This window comes from Labeo rohita, chromosome 15 (assembly GCF_022985175.1).
Source record: "Labeo rohita strain BAU-BD-2019 chromosome 15, IGBB_LRoh.1.0, whole genome shotgun sequence".
In the NCBI taxonomy this organism is placed as follows: domain Eukaryota; kingdom Metazoa; phylum Chordata; class Actinopteri; order Cypriniformes; family Cyprinidae; genus Labeo; species Labeo rohita.
Genome location: NC_066883.1, coordinates 28,826,844 through 28,851,978, shown reverse-complemented (window position 1 = coordinate 28,851,978; position 25,135 = coordinate 28,826,844). Strand labels below are relative to the sequence as shown.

General features: G+C 33.5%; 1 protein-coding gene across 3 annotated transcripts in view; it reads left to right on the top strand.

The window, feature by feature from the left end:
* nbeab (neurobeachin b) overlaps window positions 1–25,135 on the top strand; it is a 366,342-nt gene that overhangs the window by 316,167 nt on the left and 25,040 nt on the right. For all 3 annotated transcript variants that reach the window (XM_051129640.1, XM_051129642.1, XM_051129641.1), the window contains 3 exons: window positions 272–391; window positions 7,968–8,120; window positions 15,022–15,192. In XM_051129640.1, the coding sequence (XP_050985597.1) occupies window positions 272–391; window positions 7,968–8,120; window positions 15,022–15,192 (444 nt within the window). The remainder of the gene's footprint in view (window positions 1–271; window positions 392–7,967; window positions 8,121–15,021; window positions 15,193–25,135) is intronic.

Genomic DNA, 25,135 nt, shown 5'->3' with positions numbered 1-25,135 from the left:
AGATGTTTGTGCAAACGGAACGTTTCCCAGAGCGATGGAGAAGGACTCACATCACGAGATTGAATCCAATTACCATAGAAATGAATATAGATGAATTTACTTTCTTATTCTACTTATGTTTGGGGCTGCTGAATAGCATTATCGCTTTGCAAAACAGCGTCTAATTAGCAGCCAGAATCATGTGATGCCTCCTCACACATTAGTACAGATGTTTTTGAGCTTATTTAGGTGAATAAAAGTGACAGTGTTGTTTTTGTCTGCTCAATTGCAGGAACCTTTCACTACATTCTTCCTGAACGCCAACGGCAACAAGTTTGATCACCCAAACCGCACTTTCTCCGGCATCGCCCGCTCGTGGAGGCACTGCCAGCGCGATACTGCAGATGTGAAGGTAATATCAGTTTTTGTACACCGTAATGTCTAAATGGGCTCGGAAAGTAGTCATTAGCGCCTGACTGTTATGATGATACGGGCCATTCTGCAGAATTGGTGCAAACTGCTGTCCCGCTACCAAAAACACTTTTAAAAAGCATTTGAGTATTCAAATCTTAGATGTTTATTAAGATCCTTCGATTATCTTAAAATATTAGTAATCTTAATATATGTAAAATCATAATTTATTGGGTACTTTCAATTGGGAGGTGGCCGTCCCGAACCCTAACCCCTAAATTTCAACTTATGAAAATAATATTGAAATAATTTTTGTATTTTTTTCCATTGTTTTTAAAAGTATCTTTTTGATTCTTTTAAAAAGTGAAGTTCCAAAAATATATATTTATTTGATATTTTGTAAATTATTAAACTTTATGTACGGAAACAGTGTATGTTTTAGACCAGGGGTCACCAGATCCGGTCCTGGAGGGCCGGTGTCCCGGCAGAGTTTAGCTCCGACCCTAATCAAACACACCTGAACCAGCTAATCAAGGTCTTACTAGGTATACTTGAAACTTCCAGGCAGGTGTGTTGAGAATAGTTGGAGGTTAACTCTGCAGGACACCGGCCCTCCAGGAACAAGTTTGGGGCCCCTGTTTTAGATCAGAGGTCCCCAACCACCGTGTTGCAACCCACTACCGGGCCGTTGAAGAATAACACAAAAAAACAGAAACAGGACTCGATTCGTTACTTACGCTCTAATCTTGCACACACCCAAAGCGCGCACAAGCATAGAGATGCGTTTTAAACAGCGCAGCATACCGAGTTGATTCCTCTTTCATGTCTCCCCGCATTTAAGATTCATACACATGGGGGTTTGCGGTTACGTCACGATATTGGAAATATTTCTGTTTTAAACCACGAAGGCGAGTCAATGGATATCACACAAGAAATGTAAAAACTTTGCGCAGTGTTATGCCAGTGAATGTCTTAACTTCAGTCAATTCACTATACAGAAAGCGAAAGTATAAAAAAAATTGACGTAGTTTTCGAATGCTGCATCAACGGTGCCTATTCTCTCAGAGACGACAAGAGACGAATCTACTTCAACATATGCCGATAACTGTGCCCATAACAACTGACTATAATATATAATAAAATAGACAATAACTGTCTAAAATATACACCCCCTACCTCCAAAAAAAGGTTGGAGACCACTGTTTTAGACTATATGCCGAGACTGATTTTAACTAAATCCATACATTTATGATCAGGAAATATTCCTCTCTCATAGCTACAAGGTGTGAGTAGATAGGTCTCAACATTTTGAGTGTGTTCAAAAGTCTAAAAAGTCTGTGTGTCATTTTAAGGTACGTCACTACCGAACACCTTTTTTCTGCAATTAACCACACTTTTTTGGGAGTTATTCCATAACATTTAGTTTTTATATGTGTACCACTGTTCACAACTGTGCTAGCTAACCATGTGCTGATTAGCATCTTTGAGCTAGGTTCAAAAACATCTAAAATTGTCACTACTGAAACAGCCACAACTGAAATATGTCGTCATTGTTACGGTAGTGACAAAAGGGAACACATAATCCTCATATTTGGGGGAAATAAATACAATTTTAGTACAGTTATGCATTTTTGTATTTTTACTATGTTTTAGTGTTTTAGTATGTGAGTTCAAATTCTGTAATGTGATGTGGTCACTACCAAAGCATTACTGTCACTACCGAAACATGGGACGTTTTGTCAAAAATAAAGTGTGCAAAAAAAATATATATTTACAATCTAGATGTAAGCAAAATCTTAATAGGTCAATATAAACCTTCTAATTATCTGTGTTTCGGAAGTGACAAATTTGGGGAGAGGACAAATATTCCAAAACTTTATGAAAATACAATATGAGAGTTAACTGCACAATTACTAGAAGTGTGTACCTTGGATATTATATTATTTGCATAAATACAATTTTTTGGGGGAAAAATATATTTTTTAAATTTCAACCAATTCTATAGAATGTGCATCCAATATTACTAGCTGCAGCTGTGAGGATCTGAATAAACAGAATAGTTTGTTTCTTTTTAGTCCAAGCAATCAACCAAAACTGTTATCATCCAGTTCCCCCAAAAAAACCCAAATAGGATTGCATTGTTGATTTGCAGCAATATTTAGTTCCTGTAGCTTCCAAGCTGCATCTTTTTTCATTTTTATATGTGGGAAATTAGCGTTTTTCTTCATAAACATTTAAAGTAAAACATCGTTCAGCATGCACATATTTCAGAGAGGCGTCACTTCATCAGCGTAATGGTTGTTCCCCGTTGCCTCCGTTCCATTTCAGCCCCAGCGCTGCAGCTCAGCAAGCGCACTCGAGCTGACCTAAAAGTGTCATACTTTTCCAGCACACTCGGTGACGGGTTAGCTTCGCCCCAGGCAATTAATAAAGCATTAATGACAAAAGCTATTTAAAATGTAGTCTTTTATGTAAAGGCAGGGCTTTTTACTACCCCAGGCTGGGGAACAGCATCCAACAACATGAGGTGCAGGCGATATGCGCGGCAAGCGAACGGCTGTACAGGGAAACGCTAGATATGTTAGCAAATACAGGCCTTGCGGAACCACTACGGGTGTCTGTGTGGATCATGTTAAACACGTTTAATGGTCAGCAAGCTGTTACGAGAGAAAATAGGGATTTTTTTCTGTTTTCTTGTGGAGCAGGAGGTGATTTTTATTATGTATGAGCAGCATTTTCATCATAAAAGTCTAGCTTTGTATTACCTGTAGCTAAAATGAATTTTAGGTTTTAACCAGTTAACTATCCAACTCACTAAACTTTAATTTCATGCTTTTATTTTATACTTCCACATTTAAAAATATAAAAATCACTATATATATATAATCAAAGATGTAAATATCAAATCTTAATTAACTGACTACACACACACACACACACACACACACATATATATATATATATATATTAAATGTGTATATGTATTATTTAAGAAAGAAAGGAAAAAAATATATATATATATATATATATATATTGTATATGTATTATTTAAGAAAGAATTTTTTTTTTTTCCTTTAGTACTGTTGCAGTGGCCATGAGTTCATTCTGCATCGCTTCACCCTAAACTTATTCATTACCCACAAGTCTCTCTGTAATGATCCCATGCAGCTTAAAACAGCTGAATAACAGCATTAAAAGAGCAAATCAAAGTTCACTGGCCATTTGGTCTTTGCAGACCACTGCCTCAGCACTGGCCTTGCCTTGTAAAGGTCATTGTGATGTATCATAGATCTATTTCTGTTAGAAATATGTGTATATGTACAGATCTGTCTATAGATATTTTAGTTATCTATTTCATGCCAATCTGATTATGTATTATCATTTTTAAGGTATCAGAATATGCTTTTAAGTACTGTCAAAACAGCCAGCAAGTGATCAGCTCAGCACTCTGGCCTCCTGCTAAGAGCAAAAGAGTAACTTTCCCTCCAATCGTCACCAGTTTCTCAATAATCTGTTGGCGGTGCTCTGTCTGAAGGAGTGGGATGAGGCAGTCGTGCCCAGTGACAGCTCTCCAGGAGGGTGTCATTAGGGCGAACGGTGTAAAGCTGAAGAGTCTGAGTGTGATTGACTTGTCAGCCCATTATGAGGCTGTAGAGGAATTATTGGCTCACGAGCCGAGCGGGCTGAGGACGTGGATCACGACGCTAGCAGCCCAAACTGTTCGCGACTGAGTAACTGTCTGCAAAGTTTAGAAACCAAACCTCCTGTGAGAATAGAGATGGAGCTCTGTCCAATTTTGATTGTTGCCCCCGAGGTTGGGTTTACACTTGGCTTTAATTTTGGAGTCAGTATGGTACCGTCAGGATACTTAAGTTGTTGTGTGATGATAATGAATCTTTTCAACGTTTAACATTCACACAAAATGTCAAAACTAGATTGCTCATAATCAATAGCGGAATCTACACTGGATTCAGTGCAACTTATTTCTATTTTGGGTGCACTGCAGAACTACTGCAGCTACTTTATGTTTCCCATCCATCTGAAATAAGATGATGGTATTGATATGTTTTTGCTATAGATTTTATCTGTTATCAGGGGTGTTTCCTCCAAGGCGTCAATGGAGGCAGTGTCTCCTCAAAATAATGGATTTGTAGTACAAAAATAAAACAACGGCAATATTACAAAATATAACAATAAAAAGTGTATTAATCACTAGTTTTTCTAAAAAAAACATTGTCCAACAGTGACACCAGACATTGCCTCTCCTGAGCCCAGTGAGTTTTAACAGACCCGCTAAAGCGTGCAGTGAGTTTGGTGAGGAGTAATTAAGAATGAACGATGGAAAGTCACATGAGAGATGGTTCATGAAAATTGGTTCATGCAGTAAATCCCGCTTCTTGTGTTTGTGCTCATTTGTGAATCAGTCTGAATGTACAATATAATGACATTAATGGGAGTACAAATTTTAAAAAGTAAGTGAACAAATTACTAGGGCTGCCCCCTAATAATCGACTAACCGTTAGTCGAGGAGAAGAGGCTTGTTTGACCAAAATTTTATTAGTCGCTTAGTCACAGAAAAAAAAATCCACAGGAAGTGGCAAGGCGAAGTCACGCAGTCCGTGACGGATAGATCGTTAATGGCTGTCTGTGTGGTAATATACATCGGGCAGGAGATCCAAATGCTCACCTATCATTCATCGACTTCAAATATGGGTTTTCATCTAAAATATGTAAGTAGTAGCAACTTTACATGGCCGCTCAGTCTAATGTTAACCTAGAAAAATGTATGCTATTCAAGTGTCTTTGCAGAGTGTGGAAGCTGAATAGTAGCGCACTCACTGTATGACAGATGGAGGTGCCAGTGCGCCTTAAAATACTATGTTTATTTGTATGCACTTGGAATAACAACAATACGTTGCACTTTTGTAAAATAATGAAAGCAAACTGGATGTGATTTCTGCCATCTCTGACTCTGTGAACTTCTAAACTCTGTGTATACTTGCCTTACAGACATGAAAAATGTATCTATAGAGAGCGAAAAGTCTACTTTTAGATGAACCAATTCAAATAAAAAATAAATATTCTCATATTATGTAACCCATATGAAACATGCACACAGTCAGTATCGCCAACTTCTTCTCTTAAGCCGAAAACTAGAAAGCAATAGTTTATTAACAAATTATTAAAACGTTAATGCTGTTTTACCATGACACATTCATGATTGTTATATCTGCTGGTGCGCTGTGGCAAACTTTTTAGCGTGCACTTGAGCGCTTATTACGCTATGTATGCAATTAATGGCTCGTTATTATGATTTATATGGTTTATTAATAAATGTGCGACTAATAGACAAATAATGCTTAAAATGAACGACTACTAATTGACCAGAAAAATCTTTAGTCAAGGGTAGCCCTACAAATTACACAAATATAACGACTTTGTTATTTAAAATAAGGCTACATGATCTGTAGTGAGTTTAATTCATTTTTTAAAGTAATTCTCCATGTCTGTGATGAATATTTACAGATCTTTGATGACCGATGATCTGAAAAATTTAAAAATAAGTAAAAGTTAACTATTATAAAGAATAGCTGAACATAAGTTCACAAATAAAACATATTGTTTACATTGTTACAACCTTGAGTTATTATTTTGGAATAAATGTAAAATGCATAAAAATACTAAATGAATGAGATTCATACTAGATTGATGTAATAAATATTGATAAAAATTGAGATTGATCTGTGTTAGTGGATATTCAGAGAAGACACACAGCTTTAAATATTCTTCTGCTGACAGTTTATTGGTGGCTTACAATGTAGACATAAGGTTAGCATTTTAAAACTGTCTGGTGTGATAGAAATCTTAGACATTCTGAAGGATTATTGAAATATTGGGGCTTAACGCTCATAAAAGAGAGTGTATTTTTAAAACTGACCCTACGGCAAAAGCATGCTGTGTTTGATTGTAGGCATACTGTTTCTTGTGACCCTCCATGTGAAAGTCCTCTGTTTTATGGTGCTTTAAAGAACTCTCTTATACACACCAAGGGGATGTAGTTAAACAGCTCATTTCAACAGACGCTGTGTAACACCAACTTGAATCCAAAACAGCAGCATCGGGGAGAAAACATTCAACCTGTCAACTTCAGATGTGTGCAGGCAGAATGAGGTCTTAAATGATTTTAAATGGTTTTAAAGGTTCTTCAAAGGCAAGAGCTTTTGAGTGACACTAAACGGGGAGGAGGTCACATTCCTCGTGTGCACATGCCCCAATGTACAGAGGCGTCTCTCACAGGGAATTATGGGTAATTTGCACTGATATGGCAGTGAGAATGGAGAAGGATTGGGAATGTGGCAGTTTTAGTGAATGTAAGAGACTATCAGGGTCAGGGATGCTTGTAAAAAAAAATTAAGCAAAAAATGCCCTCAGATCAGTAGAATGATGAAAACTTTTAAAGTATTTGTGACCCTGGACCACAAAAACAGTCATAAGTCACATGGGTATATTTGTAGCAATAGCCAAAAATGCATTGTATGGGTCAAAATTATAAATTTTTATTTTATGCCAAAAATCATTAGGATATTAAGTAAAGATCATGTTCCATGAAGATATTTTGTAAATTTCCTACCATAAATATATCAATTTTTTTTAATTTGTAATATGCATTGCTAAGAACTTTTAAACGATTTTCTCAATTTTTTATTCTATTTTTTATTACAATTTTTTTTTTGCACCCTCTACAGATTTTTAAATAGTTGTATCTCGCCAAATATTGCCTTATCCTAACAAAACATACATCAATGGAAAGCTTATTTGTATAAATCAATGTGAATCAATTTAAAATAAATCTATAAATCTCATCAAATTGACCCTTAAAACTGGTTTTGTGGTCCAGAGTCACATTTGTGTATTTAAACTTCTAGAAGCACAACTAGGGGTTAAAATGGGTTGTAATAATACATAATGACGTTGCAACACCTTTAAAAAGAAAACGCTAGACGTTCCAGTCCAGTTTTTGTTTTATTCAAAACATAGTTGTCACCTTTTATGAGTGTAATCATTTAAAAAACTATAAAGTTTGTTGTATTTAAGCGTTATGCTTCCCTCTGTCATTTTGAATCATGGTTACTCAACCAAAAATCAGTTTAGCCTCTAGGCACAACAAAACCAAACCTGCTTCACGTACTTCAGCAGATCCATCCATCGGCTCACTTCAAACATTAATAAAGTTTTCTGTCATCTCTCGTGTTTCCTTTGTATTTTCACCCTCCCCCATCTTCGTGCGTTTGCTGCATTCCCACACTCTTTGAGTGTTTTTAAATGTACTCTGATGGTCCTTCACTAGTCTCCTGAGGTCGTTTTCCATGGCCGTCTGAAACATAGCCAACATTTTGATTAATTGAACCTCAAAACATGCAATGTTGAAAGCATTGGTATTTTTGCATGTGCATATGAACTCCCCTGTTCCCTGTATTTCTATACAATATTAATAAATCTGTTTTGGAAATGTTTGGATTTGATTTAAGTTTCTTGCTTGTTCTCTCCCTCCTGTCCTCTTGCTCGTCACGTCACAGGAGTTGATCCCTGAGTTCTACTACCTGCCGGAGATGTTTGTGAACAGTAATGGCTACTGTATGGGTGACAGGGATGACGGTGTCCCTGTTTGTGATGTAGAGCTACCAGCCTGGGCAAAGAAACCAGAGGACTTTGTCAGGATCAACAGGATGGTGAGTCAAGCTCGCTACCTAACCACAACAACTCTCTTCTTCACATGGCTTGTAGATACAGTAGTGGACCTTAGTGAGCCTTTCTCATCTCAGAGCCCAAGACAATAGTTGTCCTCCTGACCATCTCTCTCTCTCTCTCTCATCAGTTTAGCTTTGGGAATATTGGGAAATTATTCAAATTGGAATTTTTGTAGTGCCTTGCGAAAGTATTCATACCCCTTCATTTTTTTTCACATTTTATGTTGCAGCTTTATGTTAAACTGCTTTAAATAATATTTCTTCCACATCAGTCTACACTCCATATACTATAATGACAAAGCAAAAAACAGATTTGTTTTGCAAATTTATTAAAAATAAAACACTGAAATAAGTACATTGCATAAGTATTCATACCCTTAACGCTGTACTTAGTTGAAGCACCTTTACAGCCTCAAGTCTTTTTGGGTATGATGCAACAAGTTTTGCACATCTGCATTTGGCAGTTTTCTGCCATTCTTCTACCTCATATTCACCTCTCAAGCTCTGTCAGCTTGAATGGGGGCTGGCAGACATTTTCAGGTTTCTCCAGAAATGTTTGATTGCATTCAAGCCCAGGCTCTGGCTGGGCCAATCAAGAATATTCATACACAGAGTTGTCTATAAGTCACTCTTGCTGTGTCCTTTGCGTCATTATCCTGTTTAAAGGTGAACCTTCCGCCCAGTCTGAGGTTCTGAATGCTCTGGACTAGGTTTTGGCTATCTCTATATTTTGCTGTGTTGAGCTTTCCTTCTACTCTGACAAGCTCATCAGTCCCTGCCCCACATCATGAGGCTGCTACCACCACACTTTACTATTGGGATGCTGCTGTGCAGGTGATGAGCAGTGCTTGGTTTCCTCCAAACATGATGCTTGGAATTGAGGTTCATCAAACTAGAGGATCTTGTTTCTCACAAACTGAGAGTTCTTTAGGTGCTTTGTTGCAAATTCCAAGGGTTTTCATGTGTTTTCACTGAGGAGAGGATTGAGTTTTGCCACACTGCCATAAAGATTGGTGGAGTGTTGCAGTGATGTTTGTCCTTCTGTAAGTTTCTCTTCCCATCTGCATATATGATCATGGAGCTCAACTAAAGTGACCATCAGCTTCTTAGTCACCAGTCTAACCAAGAACCTCTCCATTGAATGCTCAGTTTGTCCAGGAGGCCAGCTCTAGGAGAAGTTCTAGTTGTTTCAAACTTCTTCCATTATGGACAATGGAGGCAATGTGAACCTTCAATGCAGCTGAATTTTTGCTGAATTCCTTCTAGATTTGTGGTTTGATGCAGTTTTATTTCTGAGCTCTACAGACTGTTTTTTTTTTACCTCAGGGCTTGGTTTTTGCTCTGATATGCATTTTTAGCTTTTAGATCTATTATTGAGAGGTGTGTGCCTTTTAAAACCATACCCATTCACTTGAATTTGCCACAGGTTAACTCCACTTATAGTGTAGTAACATCTACAAGCAATATGAATGCTCCTGAGCTAAATTTCAAGTGTCCAGAAAAGGGTATGAATACATATGCAATGGAATCATTTAAGTGTTTTATTTCTAATAAATTTGCAAAGTTGTTTGCTTTGTCATTATGGTATATGAAGTCTAGACTGATGTGGGGAAAAAAAGTTATCTAAAGCAGTTTAACGTAAGGCTGCAACATAAAACGTGGAAAAAAAAAAGAAAGGGTATGAATACTTTCGCAAGGCACTGTAGGTCCCCCAAAAATGAAAATTTTGTCATTAATTACAAACCCATAAGACCTTTGTTTATCTTCAAAACACAAATTAAGATATTTTTGATGAAATCCGAAAGTTTTCTGACCCTTTATAGACAGCAACACAACTGACACATTCAAGGCCCAGAAAGGTAGTAAGGACTACTAAAAATAGGCCATGTGACATCAGTTGTTCAACCGTAATTTTATGAAGGTACGAGAATACTTATTGAGCGCACAGAAAACAAAAATAGCAACTTTATTCCATTTTTTTTCTTGTCTTCTGTGTCTGCACTCACTAGAGAACCATGACGCATTTCCTATGCGCACAACATAACTAATGTCATATTGCTCTGCTAACTATTACATCAATTGATGTAATGTCTGTACAAAATCTGCTACTGTGTCTTAAAATCTTAGTCTAGTATTTAATCTGTAATCCATTTGCTTTTGTCCATTCCCCTGAGATCACACTCATTCGTTCATATGAAACAGCATCCTGGTTCTCTGCAGGGCTTTGCTTGCTGCTTTTCCACAGTGAAGGTCGTAATGTAGTGCACTGCTCGATACTAATGTAATCTAGCGCTGACCTGAATGATGTCACGGAGGACAGGTCCGGCCACTGTCCCTTATAATGTTACCCTAATGCCGGCTTCATCAATCATGATTTGGCTCGCAGCAGACAGGATGTGTGTGTGTGTCCACCAATCCCCCTAGACTGCGGTGGGCTCGAAATTGTGTTCTGCCTCTTACACACATACTCAAAAAAATGAAAGAACCGCAAGGAGACATGGGAATTGTATATGCTGCAGGATGTGTAAATTGTGTGTTTGTACTTTTAATGCCACTGATTGTGTATCAAAACTTCTGCCATGAAATATTTAGGATGTGTTGTGGCCCGTGCTGCCTGAGGAAGAAGTGTGTGGGTGTGTATGTGCACTACAGGAAACACACTTGACCTTTTCAGATGCGGTGACAGTGCTGGGGTGTGTGTGTGTCTTGTAGAGGTGACCTTTCCTCCGGCCTCTTTTTTTTTTCTGGTTCAACACATTCAGCTATTGAGACACATGCACTTGCACCTACACATGCACATATCCAAAGATCACACAAGTAGCTGTCTGTTAAAGCGAGATTTCCTAAAAAAAGGGCTTGAGGATGTCAAAACACCTCAGACATATCAAACTACTTGACATGAGCCTTGAATGGTGCAAAATCTGTTCAGGTTTCGCAGTTTGGTTTCCTCTTTCTGGTAAAACTGATTTTTGTGACCCAAAATACAGCGTTTTTATAGGGCCCTATGATTTCCCTGATGCGGAAAATGCGGACAGAATCGAGTCATAAAAATGAAATTTACTGTATAATGCGTAATGTCACGGAATTTGCGGAATTTTACAATGGATTAATAATATTAATAAATCAGTACTGCAGGCCAGTACACTTAAATCAAAATGCAATACGGACTAGTGTCTGTGAATATAGCGCCACAAAAATGCTATGTAAATATGAATCCTGCATGTTCTGCAACCTGTCAAAATAAAATTTTGGTTTAATTTGAGGAAACTCTGACAGAAATACATTACCCAATGCAATAGTACTGCTACTACTAATAAAATAAAACATAAAAAAAATTTTAAGGAGTATTTACCAGAAAAATGATTTACCAGAATTTATTGACCAGAAAAATGTAAATACTCAACACAGTATTTCTGATAAAAAAAAAAATAATAATAAATATATTTTTTTATAAATTGATTATTTAGTTATGCTTTTGATAATTAAAATTGAATGAAAATGGAATCTAGAAAATGTCTGAAAAACAAAGAATTTAAAGCTGAATTTGAGAAAAAATAAACTTATTTCACAGGGCCTTAAAAGATAATTTTGTTAAATGTTTAATGTATTGTAAAATTGTGTAAGTTTCATTATTTCAATCAGTTAGACATGCTTATATATGCTTATACATACATATATATATATATATATATATTTTTTTTTTTTTTTTTTAATTTAACCATTTAAAAGAAAAATTAAAACCATCAAATGTAATGAATGTCTTCAGTCCGGTTGTAAAGAAATTACCTAATGACAATATTGTCATAATTTACCAGTTCTGATCCAGTTTGACTTTTTTCTTCCATGGAACAACAAAGAGGTTTAGTAGAATGTCCTAGTGCCTTTTCCCATAACAGTTCTATTCCTCTTAACAATTCCAATTCTGTTTGAATTTAAATTTTTGAATTCACTAAAAAGAACTGACTCTAAAATTGACTAAAAATTGAATTGTTTTAGTTTCTGATTTTTTTTTTTTTTTGAAAAGTCACTGAAATTCAGGAATAAGAATTCTGATTCATTTTAGGTAATGTTTTCATTTAAACAGTTTGTGTAAATAAACAATTGACAGGCCAAATAAATGACTCAATGATTCACTTCTGTACATATTAGTAACCCTTCTCAGATCGGAACCAGCAAAGCACCATTAAAATATCATAATATTGGTCCATACATCTGGTGTGTGTTGCAAGTCCTGAAGTCGTATGATAATGTTTTGTGAGGAACATATGAAAATATACTTTAATATTTCCTGAAAACCTTAACCAAATCTTATCTGAGATTGATCTCGTTTGATCCCACTGACGTCAAACATGCCGTGGCGTATTGACGAACTATGTTTGAATATTTATCTCGCCATATTTCCGGGTCATTCTGTAAAATGTCTTCCTTTGTGATCCACAGCAGAAAGAAAATCATGACAAGTTTCATATTTAGGTCTCTTTATTTCAAACACTAGACATGCAGGAATACCAACACAAATACGTAGTAATTTTTTTGTGGCTTTGTAATTGTTAGGTTTGTTGCAGTGACTAGTAGCATCTTAGGTTAGTTGAGCACATCCATTTTTAAACAGGCTACGGCTTGATTTTGTCCTTAGATCCTGTCCTTTATTTTTATCTCTCTGCTGCTCTTTCTCTCTGTCTCATTTAATCCTCTCTTTCTCTCCTTGTCTTTGTGCTCCCTTCCTCTCTCTCCGTTCCCCTCCTGCCATTTCTTCCTCTCTTTCTTTCACTTAGTGTTCCCATCTTTGCATGTGTCACTTTCGATTGTAATGACATGCCCTGGGGGGAACTCAGCCCCTGCGCTCCACGGCTTGCTCTGTTGGTAATAGCTGTTGTTTCTGATGTGAGAGTGAGTGTGTAAATTCCAGCAGCGCTGCCCTGGGTGTGTTTGTGTGTGAGAGGGAGAAAAAAAAAAAGTGTATATTTGTGCCATTCTGTGTTATTTGTTCATTCGGGGGTTTTTTCCCCTTTGTTATCTCAGTATGACAGTCTTTTGATGGGTTTTGATACCTATAATAAAACACTTCTGTGCATCTTTAAGCTTTAACAATCTGAAGCAAGCAGTATCCAGGCCTGTGTTGGAATGGAATGATGTTTTGAATTCATAACTGACCATTGTTTTGAAAAAATGTTGAGGAAATGCTCAATGCAGGTACTATAAATGGTGTGTGTGTGTGTGTTTTTGTTAATTGAAATAATGTAAAATGTATTTAAAAAAAAAAAAAAAAACTTAATATTTTTTATTATTACTTCCATATTTTTTCCAAATGTACAGTTCTGAAATAACAAAACTAAAATAAAAAAACTATACAAATTAATATAAAATAAAACAAAATAAAAATAAAATATTAAAAATAAATAAAATAATATATTAAATAAAATAAACATTATAAAAAGTATTGAGGAAATATATATTATAAATAATAATAATATAAATAATATATATTTATTTATGGTTTTATTACTTGAAATAAAATAAAATGAAAAAAGGCATAAATGATGTACTGTACTAAAATAACAAACTAATTATATATATATATATATATATATATATAATTTATAAGAAAATTATGTATATATAAAAATGACAAATTTGATATATATAATTATATAAATTATAGAAATATTAAAAATATTACTTGATATATAAATATTATTTGAAATAAAATCAGATGAAATAAACAATGTATTGTAGTAAAATAACAAAACTAAAATAAAAAACTATTTATTTATTTATAAAAAACAACATATAAAATGGCAAATTCTATATATATTTTTATTTTATATTTTTTTTGTTTTATTTTATATTAATTTGTATAGTTTTTATTTTAGTTTTGTTATTTCAATACCGTACATCTAAAAAAAAAAGTAGTAATAAAAAATATTAACAAAAAAACATTGTTTCATTACTTGAAATAAAATAAAATGAAATAAGTGATGTATTGTACTAAAATAACAAAACTAAAATAAAAAACTATATATATATATATATATATATATATATATATATTATTTAAAAATATAAAAATAAAAAATACTACAATTGTGGAAAATTATTGAGGGTTTTTTCTGTTTTTTGAACAGTTTCATTAAACAAAATTTCAATTCAAAACTAAAATAAAAAACTTTTAATTATTTATAAAAAAAATTACACATATATATATATTTACATATATATATAAATATTTATATATACTACATGTGTATGATATAAACTAATATTTTTTTAAAGATAATTTAATAATTATATTCAGCACAGACACAAATGTGTCAAAAGTGACAGCAAAGACATATACAACTTTTTCTTTTTCAAATAAAAGTTGTTCTTTTGAATTTTCTATTCGTCAAAAAATATTCAGCACAATTGTATTCAAAGTTGTTAAAAACAAGAAACAATTCTTTTAAAATGTACTAATATTTTACAATATTAGTATGAATTTTTACTGCTTTTTACTGCATTAATAAATACAGTCTTTGTGAGTCATGAGACACTATTTCAACTGACCCCAAACTCCTAATCAGTTTTAATCAAACTTTTTTAGTTTTTTGTTACTGGGTATATAGTTTATCTGACAACAACTGCACGTTTTAAGTGTGTCCAAATAGTTACATTTCAGCCTCATATTTTATTGAATGACAAATGTTAAAAGCTCGAAAACAAACTTATTTATCAATGTTTTGAACTCTTATGTCAATCTAAGGCCATTGCAGTCTTCTAAACCGAGAAGCATCGCTCCGAGTGTATGTTTATCTGTGCATGTGTGTTCGCGTCTCTACGTCTTTGTGTGTTTGTGTTGTGTATGTGTACCTTTCACCTCTAATTGCCCCGCTCTTTTTGACAGGCCCTGGAAAGCGAGTTTGTGTCGTGTCAGCTGCACCAGTGGATTGACCTTATTTTTGGCTACAAGCAACGTGGGCCCGAGGCGGCACGCGCCCTCAACGTCTTTCACCACCTGACCTACGAGGGCTCCGTCAACCTCGACAGCCTCGCCAGTGATCCCCCGTTGCGCGAGGTAGGTCGCCGTGGCGGCGTTGCCATGACGACGGCAACAGCCATTCAGAATTCTCTTTTTTATCCATTTTGATAATTGAACCGTGTTGGTAGAGAGTAAAATGCTTTATAAATGTCACCACTAGATGGACTACTGTCTATGCTAACATTAGACTGCTAAAAAAGTGGGGTGATTTTAAATTGATATATTTGCAGAATTCCAGATGCAACATGTTTAAAAACAATGGCATGAAATTCGCAATATCCGCATTCGTCAACCGCCGTTCAAGCATGAATGAACACAGTTTCAGTTGAATATCTGACTGTCAGTATGTGTCATTCAGATCTTGCCATGCAAATATGTCCTCTGGGAAAGAGAAACTCAAACAGCTTACTCATGTGCTTTGAATCTCCTGCTCTGAAAAGTAGTAACCGTAAAACGCTAGGTACAAATAAATATTTTACCTTGATCATGTCTGTGCCAATAAAGGCATCAGACAGAATTGCCCATGCCAAGTCAGCACAACATGGCAAGAAGTTGTGGGTGATTGCCATTGTGTTGCTAAGGTGTTGTCTGTGGTTTCTGCCTGGTTGCTTCCTGTCAAAGGCTTCCCAAAAGTTATTCTGGGCCCTGCATCATTGTATATATATATATATATATATATATAATTTTTTCAGTCTGTTTTATTGTCCACCAGGCAAAATTTGTAAATATGATCATAAAGGAAAGTAGTATTACTCTTTTTCACAATAAATCACGATTTGAGATATTATTCATGTCCATAACACAAACCAGCTTTATTTTAATATTGTTTTATAAAAAAAAAAAAAAAAATGTTTTCTAAGTTTTTTTATACAAAGATTATTAGTGTTTTACAGAAACAATAATAAATAAATCAATAAATAATTAAATAAATAAAAATTTAAAAAAATATATTAGTGTGTTTTACAAAAATAATTAAATAAATAAAATAAAAAATTAAAAGTTTTAAATAAAACAGAGATTATTGGAGTGTTTTGCCAAATATATAAATAAAAATAAAACAAATCAAAGTTGTTAATAAAAAAAAATTTATTGGATTGTGTTTTACAAAAACTTAAATACATCAGAGATTATTAGAGTGTGTGAGTGTGTGTTTTAGAAAAATAATTTTAAAAATGAAAAATAAATAAAAAATGCAGAGTTGTAAATAAAACAAAGATTATTAGTGTGTTTTACAAAAATGAATAAATAAATAAAATTAAAAAAATCAAATTAAAAAAATTCAAAGTTGTAAATAAAACAGAGATTATTGGAGTGTGTTTTACCAAATAAATAAATAAAAAAAGCAAAATTCAAAGTTGTAACTAAAACAAATATTATTGGATTGTGTTTTACAAAAAAGTAAATAAATCACAGATTATTAAAGTGTGTGAGTGTGTGTTGTTTTACAAAAATAATTTCCAAAAAAAAAAAAATGCAAAGTTGTAAATAAAACAGAGATTATTGGAGTGTGTTTTACAAAAAAAAAGTAAATAAAACAGATTATTACAGTGTGTTTTACAGAAAAAAAATCAAAGTTGTAAATAAAACAGAGTTTCCTAGAGTGTGTTTTACCAATAAATATATAAATAAATAAGCAAGCAAATAGATAAATAAATAAATAAATACAAATTCAAAGTTGTAAATAAAACAGAGATTATTAGTGTGTTTTACAAAAATGAATAAATAAATAAAATAAAAATAAATAAAATAAAAAATTCAAAGTTGTAAACAAAACAGAGATTTATGGAGTGTGTTTTACCAAACAAATAAATAAAAAAAAAAAAATTCAAAGTTGTAACTAAATCAAATGTTTTTGGATTGTGTTTTACAAAAAAGTAAAAATATTAGAGTGTGTGTTTTACAAAAATAATTTAAAAAATGAAATAAATAAATAAATAAATAAATAAAATGCAAAGTTGTAAATAAAACACAGATTATTGAATTGTGGTATACCAAAACAGAAAGTGTATATTTTAAAAAAATAAATAAATAAATAAAACAGATTATTAGAGTGTGTTTTACAAAATAAATAAATAAATAAATAAATAATTCAAAGTTGTAAATAAAACAGATTATTGGAGTGTGTATTACTAATAAATAAATAAATAAATAATAAACAATGTCAGTTTTTGTACTTCAACATTACTTTGTTTTATGTGTTACTTGCTGTTCTTTGTAACTGTGAAATTTACTGGTAATTTCTTGAGTGAAAACTCTTTCTACACCAAATGTCTTCAGTGTATGTAATTAAAAATATTTATTAATATATTTTTTTAAAAAATAGTTGAAAAATGAATTTATTTATTTATTTATTTTAGTAATTCCATTATGTGCTGTTGTCATTTGTGTTCTGTTTTTTTTTTTTTCTATTTAGCTTTAATTGATTTTATTTAGGTTTTAGTTTGAGTCATTTTAGTACTTTAACTTAACCTTATTGTAGTTATGTTTTTCATGCAACATTTATAGTTTATTTCAGCATTATTCAGTTAGCAAAAACATTAAAAGTTTTAGAGATTCATTTAAAAACACAATTTGGCATGAAATGTAGTATTTACGCATTTTCTAGTTACCTGCATTCATCAAGCCATTACGATGAAAATCAATATTATTGATTCTCCTCAAAATACTCTTTATTGACTGGTGGAAGTTTTGAAAATGACTTAATTGCGTTTGTGGATATGACTCCAATTCAACAGCAGCAGCTGGTAGGCAGCGTGTCTGTAGCCGTACGAACCCCATTCCTCCCTCCCTTCCTGCTCTTTTTCTCGCTCTCATTCCCTCTATCTCTCCCGCTCCCTGTGATACCCACCATCTGCTGTCTGCAAAACAAGTCATTTATATACTGTCACTTCCAGGACTGCCTTTATTTGTCAAGTGACCACTATGCAAATCACTCACGGAACAGGGGGGCTAATTATCAAACAATATGGAGAAAGCTTTGCTTTTCATCATTCGCCTCTACATTCCAGACAATAGCAATTATGTTTCTTTCATGTGGCCGCGTTCTTCACAAGCAGTCCGGCACTCGGAGAGCAATGCTAGCTGACAGCAAGGTTTGTTAGCCTCGGAAGAGCCAGAAAACCGCCTTTTATTTGTCAGTTCTGGAGTTTGAGAAGCCTTTATGTTCCATTCGGTGTATTAATAAAGTCTATATTGCTTTGGCGTTCAGACACTTAAATGCTGAGGAAAGCCGACCTCAACTTGACTCGTTAAATGCATGAAGGAATTCATGAGTTTGTGCTCTGTTTGTCCAACTAGTTAACCAATGCCCCTCTAGCTAACCTCGAGTAGGCTAAATTCACTACCGTTTCTTAAGGTCTCTCGGTCTCAACCCGAGGCGGCAGACGGAGAGGGAGGACGGCTCACGGTATCTCGCTCAGAAATGTGACCGTCACCTTCAGGCTATTGATTCATTCTCCACTGACAGGTGCATCCACAGCTCTGACATTAAGCACTGCAATTACGGCCTTAAAATGTCAAACTCTGGAGTTAAGGGTCATAACTCGTTCCAGAGTCAAATCAAAATGGCAGCAGATGATGATGGAGTCACAGGACTCTGGTTGGCAGGGTTGTGTCACAGGGAAAAAACAGCGTTTATGGATGAAGAACATGCCAGTAATCTTTTGATGCACATTTTTATTGCGTGTAAACATAATACACAGCCTGAGAGCACTGCTTGTGGATTATTATCCGTCACTAATGAGCGTTTTAATTATACGTTCATAAATGAGTACAGCATGTCAGTGTCAGAAAAGACAAGAGTAAGGTGCATTTGTTCTTTTCACAGTTTCTTGTGTTTAAAATAACAGATGCAAACTCCTTATTTCCAAGTTTGAATTATTATACTGTTATTTATTTATTTATTTATTTGGTTTATTTTTTTAAGTCTAAAATTATTTTTTTAATATAAAGATTGTATTTATTATTATTTTAGTACTTTTTGAAGCCTATTTTATTGTTATTATTATTATTATTATCATTTTTTTAAGTCTACATTGTTTTTTTAATATTAGAATGTTTTTTTATTATTTTAGTACTTTTTTGGAGTATAATTAGTATTATTACTACTACTGCTACCACTACTACTACTATTATTATTGTATTATTCATTATTATTATTCATTTTTGTATCATTGATTTTTTTTTTTTATATTGGAATGTTATTTATTATTATTTTAGTACTTTTTTGGAGTCGGTTTATTATTATTGATATTATTAATTGTTTATCGTTTATTGCATTTTTTAAGTCTACTTTTTTAATATTAGAATGTTATGTATTATTATTTTAGTACTTTTTTTGGAGTGTTTATTATAATAATAATAATAATTATTATTATTATTATTAATAGTTTATCATTTATTTAATTTTTTTATCATTTATTTTTTTTAAGTCTACATTGATTTTTTTTTCAATTGGAATGTTATTTATTATTATTTTAGTATTTTTGGAGTCTATATTATTATTAATGATTACTATTGCATTACTACTACTACCACTACTACTGTATTTTAGTACTTTTTGGAGTTTACATTGATATTTATTATTATTATTACATTTTTATTCTTCATTAAAAGTCTACATCGATTTTTAAAAATTGGAGTGTTATTTATAAATTATTATCATTTATTTAAATTTCTAGCATTTATTCATTTTTTTAAGGCTACATTGATTTTTTTTTTATTGGAATGTTATTATTATTTTTTATTTATTTATTTATTGAGTCTGTATTATTGTTGTTGTTGTAGTAGTATTGCTACTATTACTAATATATTTTAGTACTTTTTGGAGCCTACTTTGATATTTATTGTTATTCTTCATATTATTTTTTATTATTTATTTAGGTCTACATTGATTTTTTTTATTGGAATGTTATTTATTATTATTTTAATACTTTTTGGGAATCAACATTATTATTATTGTAATATTTATTTATTTATTTATTGGAGTTTATATTGATATTTAAATATGATTATTGTTATTTTATTTATTATTTATTATTAGCGTTATTTATTTATTTTAAAGTGAAAGATTTTGTGTTTTATTTTTATATTATTATAATATAATATTATTCCATAATATTAAGTCCACATTGACTTTTTTTAAATTGGATGCTAAATGGTTCATTCAGATGTCTGAATGTTTTTAAGATAATGACTTGGCATCAGATAAGGTGTGAATAGTTTTGTGGTGAAAACTTGTTAGTGAATTTATTTTTTTTGTTTTATCATCATTTTAGCCTTGACATCAACATGTCTTAAGGCACTATATTCCACACAGGTCTACATGCAAATATAAAAGGCCTACCTTTTAGTTTTAAATGTTCTTTAACTTTTTATTCCAGGGTAGCTAATGCTACCCTACATCCCATCACTAAACTAACACCCTGAAAAATCCTTAAGGTTCTCTAAGAGCCTGAGATGATCATCAGAGCTTTGACATACTTGCACAGCCTGACCCAAAGATGCAGTTGTGATTGACATGCCACAGGTTATGATTGATGTTTTATGTCCATCTAAGCATAGCGGCTTATAGCTTTGGTGGAGACGATCAGCGTACAGCTCATGCAAGAGGTGTTTCTTATCAGCCCTAAAGAGCAGGAGCTTAAAGTGGATTATAGTAATGAACTGTCAGTTAAGGGTTACAGATTTCTGTTTGTGATAAAGGGTGTTTTTCTCCAGAGCTCAGATGAGCAACCAGTTGACACTGTGGGTCTGTTGACAACATTGAGATGATTTAAAGGACGTGCCCCTCACATAACCTTAGCCTCAGCGTTGACTCTAGACATAACCTGACAGAATTGGATGTATAACAAGGTACAGTTGGTACATTCTGGATGTTAAAATGCTGAGCTGTAATTCTCAAATAAATTAGTAAGGGTTAGAAGGTTAAGAAATGTATACTTTCATTTAATTTATTAACATTTGTATTGGTTTTCATAGAAATATTAAGCAGAATAACTGGTTTCAACATAGTAATAAAAAAATGTTTTATGAGCATATTAAAATGATTTCTGAAGGATCATGTGACACTGGAGACTGGAGTAATGATGCTGAAAATTCAGCTTTACATCACAGGAATAAATTACATTTTAAAATATAATAATATAGAAATCTGTTATTTTAAATGCAAATAATATTTCACAGTATTACTGTTTTTACTGTATTTATTATCAAATCAATTGAAGATCATAAAAGTCTTCCTTTAAAACATTAAAAAATCTCGAGCTTTTGAACGGTACTGTATATATATATTGTTTTTGATATGGACATTTATATTCATATTGCTGGACTTTTAGAAGGAATTTTTCCCTCGTTTTTCTTCACTGTTGGAAGGCAGAAATATAGTGATACTTTCCACATGGCTGCCTGTTTCTCTCAGATCTTCAGATCAGATTACATTATTTGAGCAGACATTGTGACCCCTGTTCCTGAGTCTACCCTAAAATAGCTATAATGTGAGCGCATTATTATTTGACAGACAGCATCGTAAAGCGGCACAGACTGACGTTTAATTGTTACCAAATGTGATTGCGCTGAGTCGTGAGAGCTCTGCTTGTGTCGAATTTTGCCACCAGGGTCAGGCCAAGATGATATCCTTTGAAGGAGAAGTTCATTTCCAGAACAAAAATGTACAGATAATTTACTCAACCCTTTTGTCATCCAAGATAATTTTTCAGTTGTAAAAAAAATTCAGGAATGTTCTCCATATATTGGACTTCTATGGTGCCCACAAGTTTGAACTTCCAAAATGTAGTTTAAATGCAGCTTCAAAGGGCTCTAAATGATCCCAGCCATGAAAGGAATTATCTCAAAATTATCTAGGAAACGACTGGTTAATTTCTAAAAATATTTACAATTTATATACTTTTTAACCTCAAACGCTCGTCTTGTCTAGCTCTGCGTGAACTCTGTGTATTCCGGTTCATGACAGTTAGGGTATGTCAAAAAACTCCCTCCCAAAAATCTCATTTTCTCCTCCAACTTCAAAATCATTCTACATCGATGTTTAACCTTTTTTGTAAAGGGTGTGTGACCCTCCTTGCGCATTCACTTTGTAAACACTGGGTCGGTACTTCTGCAGCGATGTAGGATGATTTTGAAGTTGGAGGAGAAAATTAAATGGGAGTTTTTTTGACATACCCTAAGTGTCTTGAACCAGAATACACAGAGTTCACGCAGAGCTAGACAAGATGAGCATTTGAGGTTAAAAAGTATATAAATTGTCAATTTGTTTAGAAAATCTGGATCGTTTAAAGCCCTTTGAAGCTGCATTTAAACTGCGTTTTGGAAGTTCAAACTCATGGGCACCATGGAAGTTGACTATATGGAGAAAAATCCTGAAATGTTTTCCTCAAAAAACATCATTTCTTTATGACTGAAGAAAGAAAGACATGAACATCTTGGATGACAAGGGGGTGAGTAAATTACCTGTAAATTTTGTTCTGGAAGTGAACTTCTCCTTTGAGTTTGATGACCTGTTCCTGTTTAAAATATTTCAGTGAGAACAAATATCCTACGTTTCACTCAGTTGCAGGATTGATTATAATTCTGAAGTTTCGCTGCTTCCAATGTGCTTTAAAGTCAGGTGAAATAGGATTTATTTAGAATGAATTCAGAGTAATGTGAATTAAGAAAGTACATTTTTGATTTTGTGTTAACCTAAAGTAAAAATCTCTCTGGAAAAAAGTTTGAGGGAAAAAAACCCTGATGAAAGTTAGAAGTCATTTAATATTGAACAATATTGAACTGTGATCTATGTAAACATATTGTGAATGCAACATTCAGATTTTTAAATTTAGAGCTTAAAATTCAGAATGATTCCAAATCTAAGTGTGTACTTACAGCAAATAAATAAATAAATGATAAAAAATAATAAATACATTTTTGAAATAAAGTAAATTTACTTGAAAAGCAAAATGACATTATATATATCCTTAAAACAGAAATGTAATAATAATAATTTTGTTTTTTGCATAAACTTACTTTTTTAAACTTTATTTATTAGATTTTTCCATAAAGGAGAAGTCCACTTCCAGAACAATAATTTATAGATATTTACGCACCCCCTTGTCATCCAAGATGTTCATGTCTTTCTTTCTTCAGTCGTAAAGAAATTGTTTTTTGAGGAAAACATTTTAAGGATTTTTCTCCATATAATGGACTGGTATGGTGCCCCGAGTTTGAACTTCCAAAATGCAGTTTAAATGCACCTTCAAACGATCCCAAATGCAGTTGTAAATGATCCCAGCCGAGGAAGAAGGGTCTTAACTAGCGTAACCATCGTTTTTTTTTTAATAAAAATAATACAATTTATATACTTTTTAATGTCAAACACTCATCTTGTCTTGCTCTTTCCGACCTCTGTTTTTTTCCAGTTTATGACAGTTAGGGTATGTCGAAAAACTCCCATCTCATGTTCTCCCTCAACTTCAAAATCATCCTATATCACTGTTTTACCTTTTTTGTTAAGGGTGTTTGATCTTCTTTGCATGCTCACTTTGCAAACACACGGCGAACTTCTGCAGCGATGTAGGATGATTTTGAAATGATTTTTGAAGTTGAGGGTGAAAATACGATTGGAGTTTTTCGACATACCCTAACTGTCTTGAACCAGAATACACAGAGTTCAGGGAGAGCAAGACAAGATGAGCATTTGAGATTAAAAAGTATTTAAATCGTATTTTTTTAATAAAAAAAATAACCGATCATTCCGCTAGATAAGACCCTTCTTTCTTGGCTGGGATTGTTTACAACCGCATTTGGGATCATTTGAAGCCGCATTTAAACTACATTTTCCTTCGTATATTGGACTTCAATGGAGATCAATGGATTGAAGGTCCAATTGCAGTTTCAATGCAGGGCTCTACACGATCCCAGCTGAAGAAAAAAGGGTCTTATCTTATAAAACGATCAATCATTTAAAAAAAAAAAAAAAAGAAGTATATACTTTGTAACCACAAATGTTCGCCTTGCACTAAAGGGCGTTTGACTTTCTTTGCATGTTCGCTTTGTAAACACTGGGTTGGTACTTGCGCCTAACTCACGTGTGCATGATTACGTAATGCGTGAAGTAAAGCTAGTGCAAGATGAGCATTTGTGATTAAAAGTATATAAAATTGTGTTTTTCCTAAAAAATGACCAATGGTTTTGCTAGATAAGATTATGATGAGCCCTTTGAAGCTGCATTGAAACTGCAATTTGTACCTTTGGCCACCAATAAAATCCACTATGGTGAAAAATCCTGGAATGTTTTCCTCAAAAACCTTAATTTCTTTTTGACTGAAGAAAGAAAGACATGAACATCTTGGTTGACATGAGAGTGAGAAAATTACCTAGACTAAAAGTTCTTTTGCTTTCTTGATTTAAGGATGGGTACTTTTACTGGAAACGAGACCCATACTAAGTAAGACAATCATTTTTTGCAGTGTAGGTCATGTGACAAGTTAAACATGCAGATCTGGACGGTGTGGTGACATGAATATAGCAGACGTTTGATCTGACACAAGCGTCCAGGCTTCAGAGCGCTGAGGGAGAGCTGTTCTGTTAGACTGTGGGAGGCACTCCACACGGGAAGGAAAGATTGATGGGATCAGAGCCTCAGAACAGCCGAGGGGAGCTTGTAGGTGTCTGTCAGTGCTACCGTGCACAGTGGCACACACAAAAACTCTCCACATCTCCTGGCCTCCACACACATACGCAAACAAACACAAACATACAGCCTATCAATAACCAACACACGGCGACATGCGTCTGTCAGCGTTACATAACGTGAGGGATGTGTGTGGAGTGAAGGACAAATGGGTTTCTGTCCTTTCTTCAGTGATTTTTGACTCTTCATCTGAGTTATTGACTTGTGTCAGATAACAGGCAAAACCTAAATCTTAATGTATAATAGCAAAATAAGGTCAAGAAAAACTAAAACATAATAACTAGGAAACAA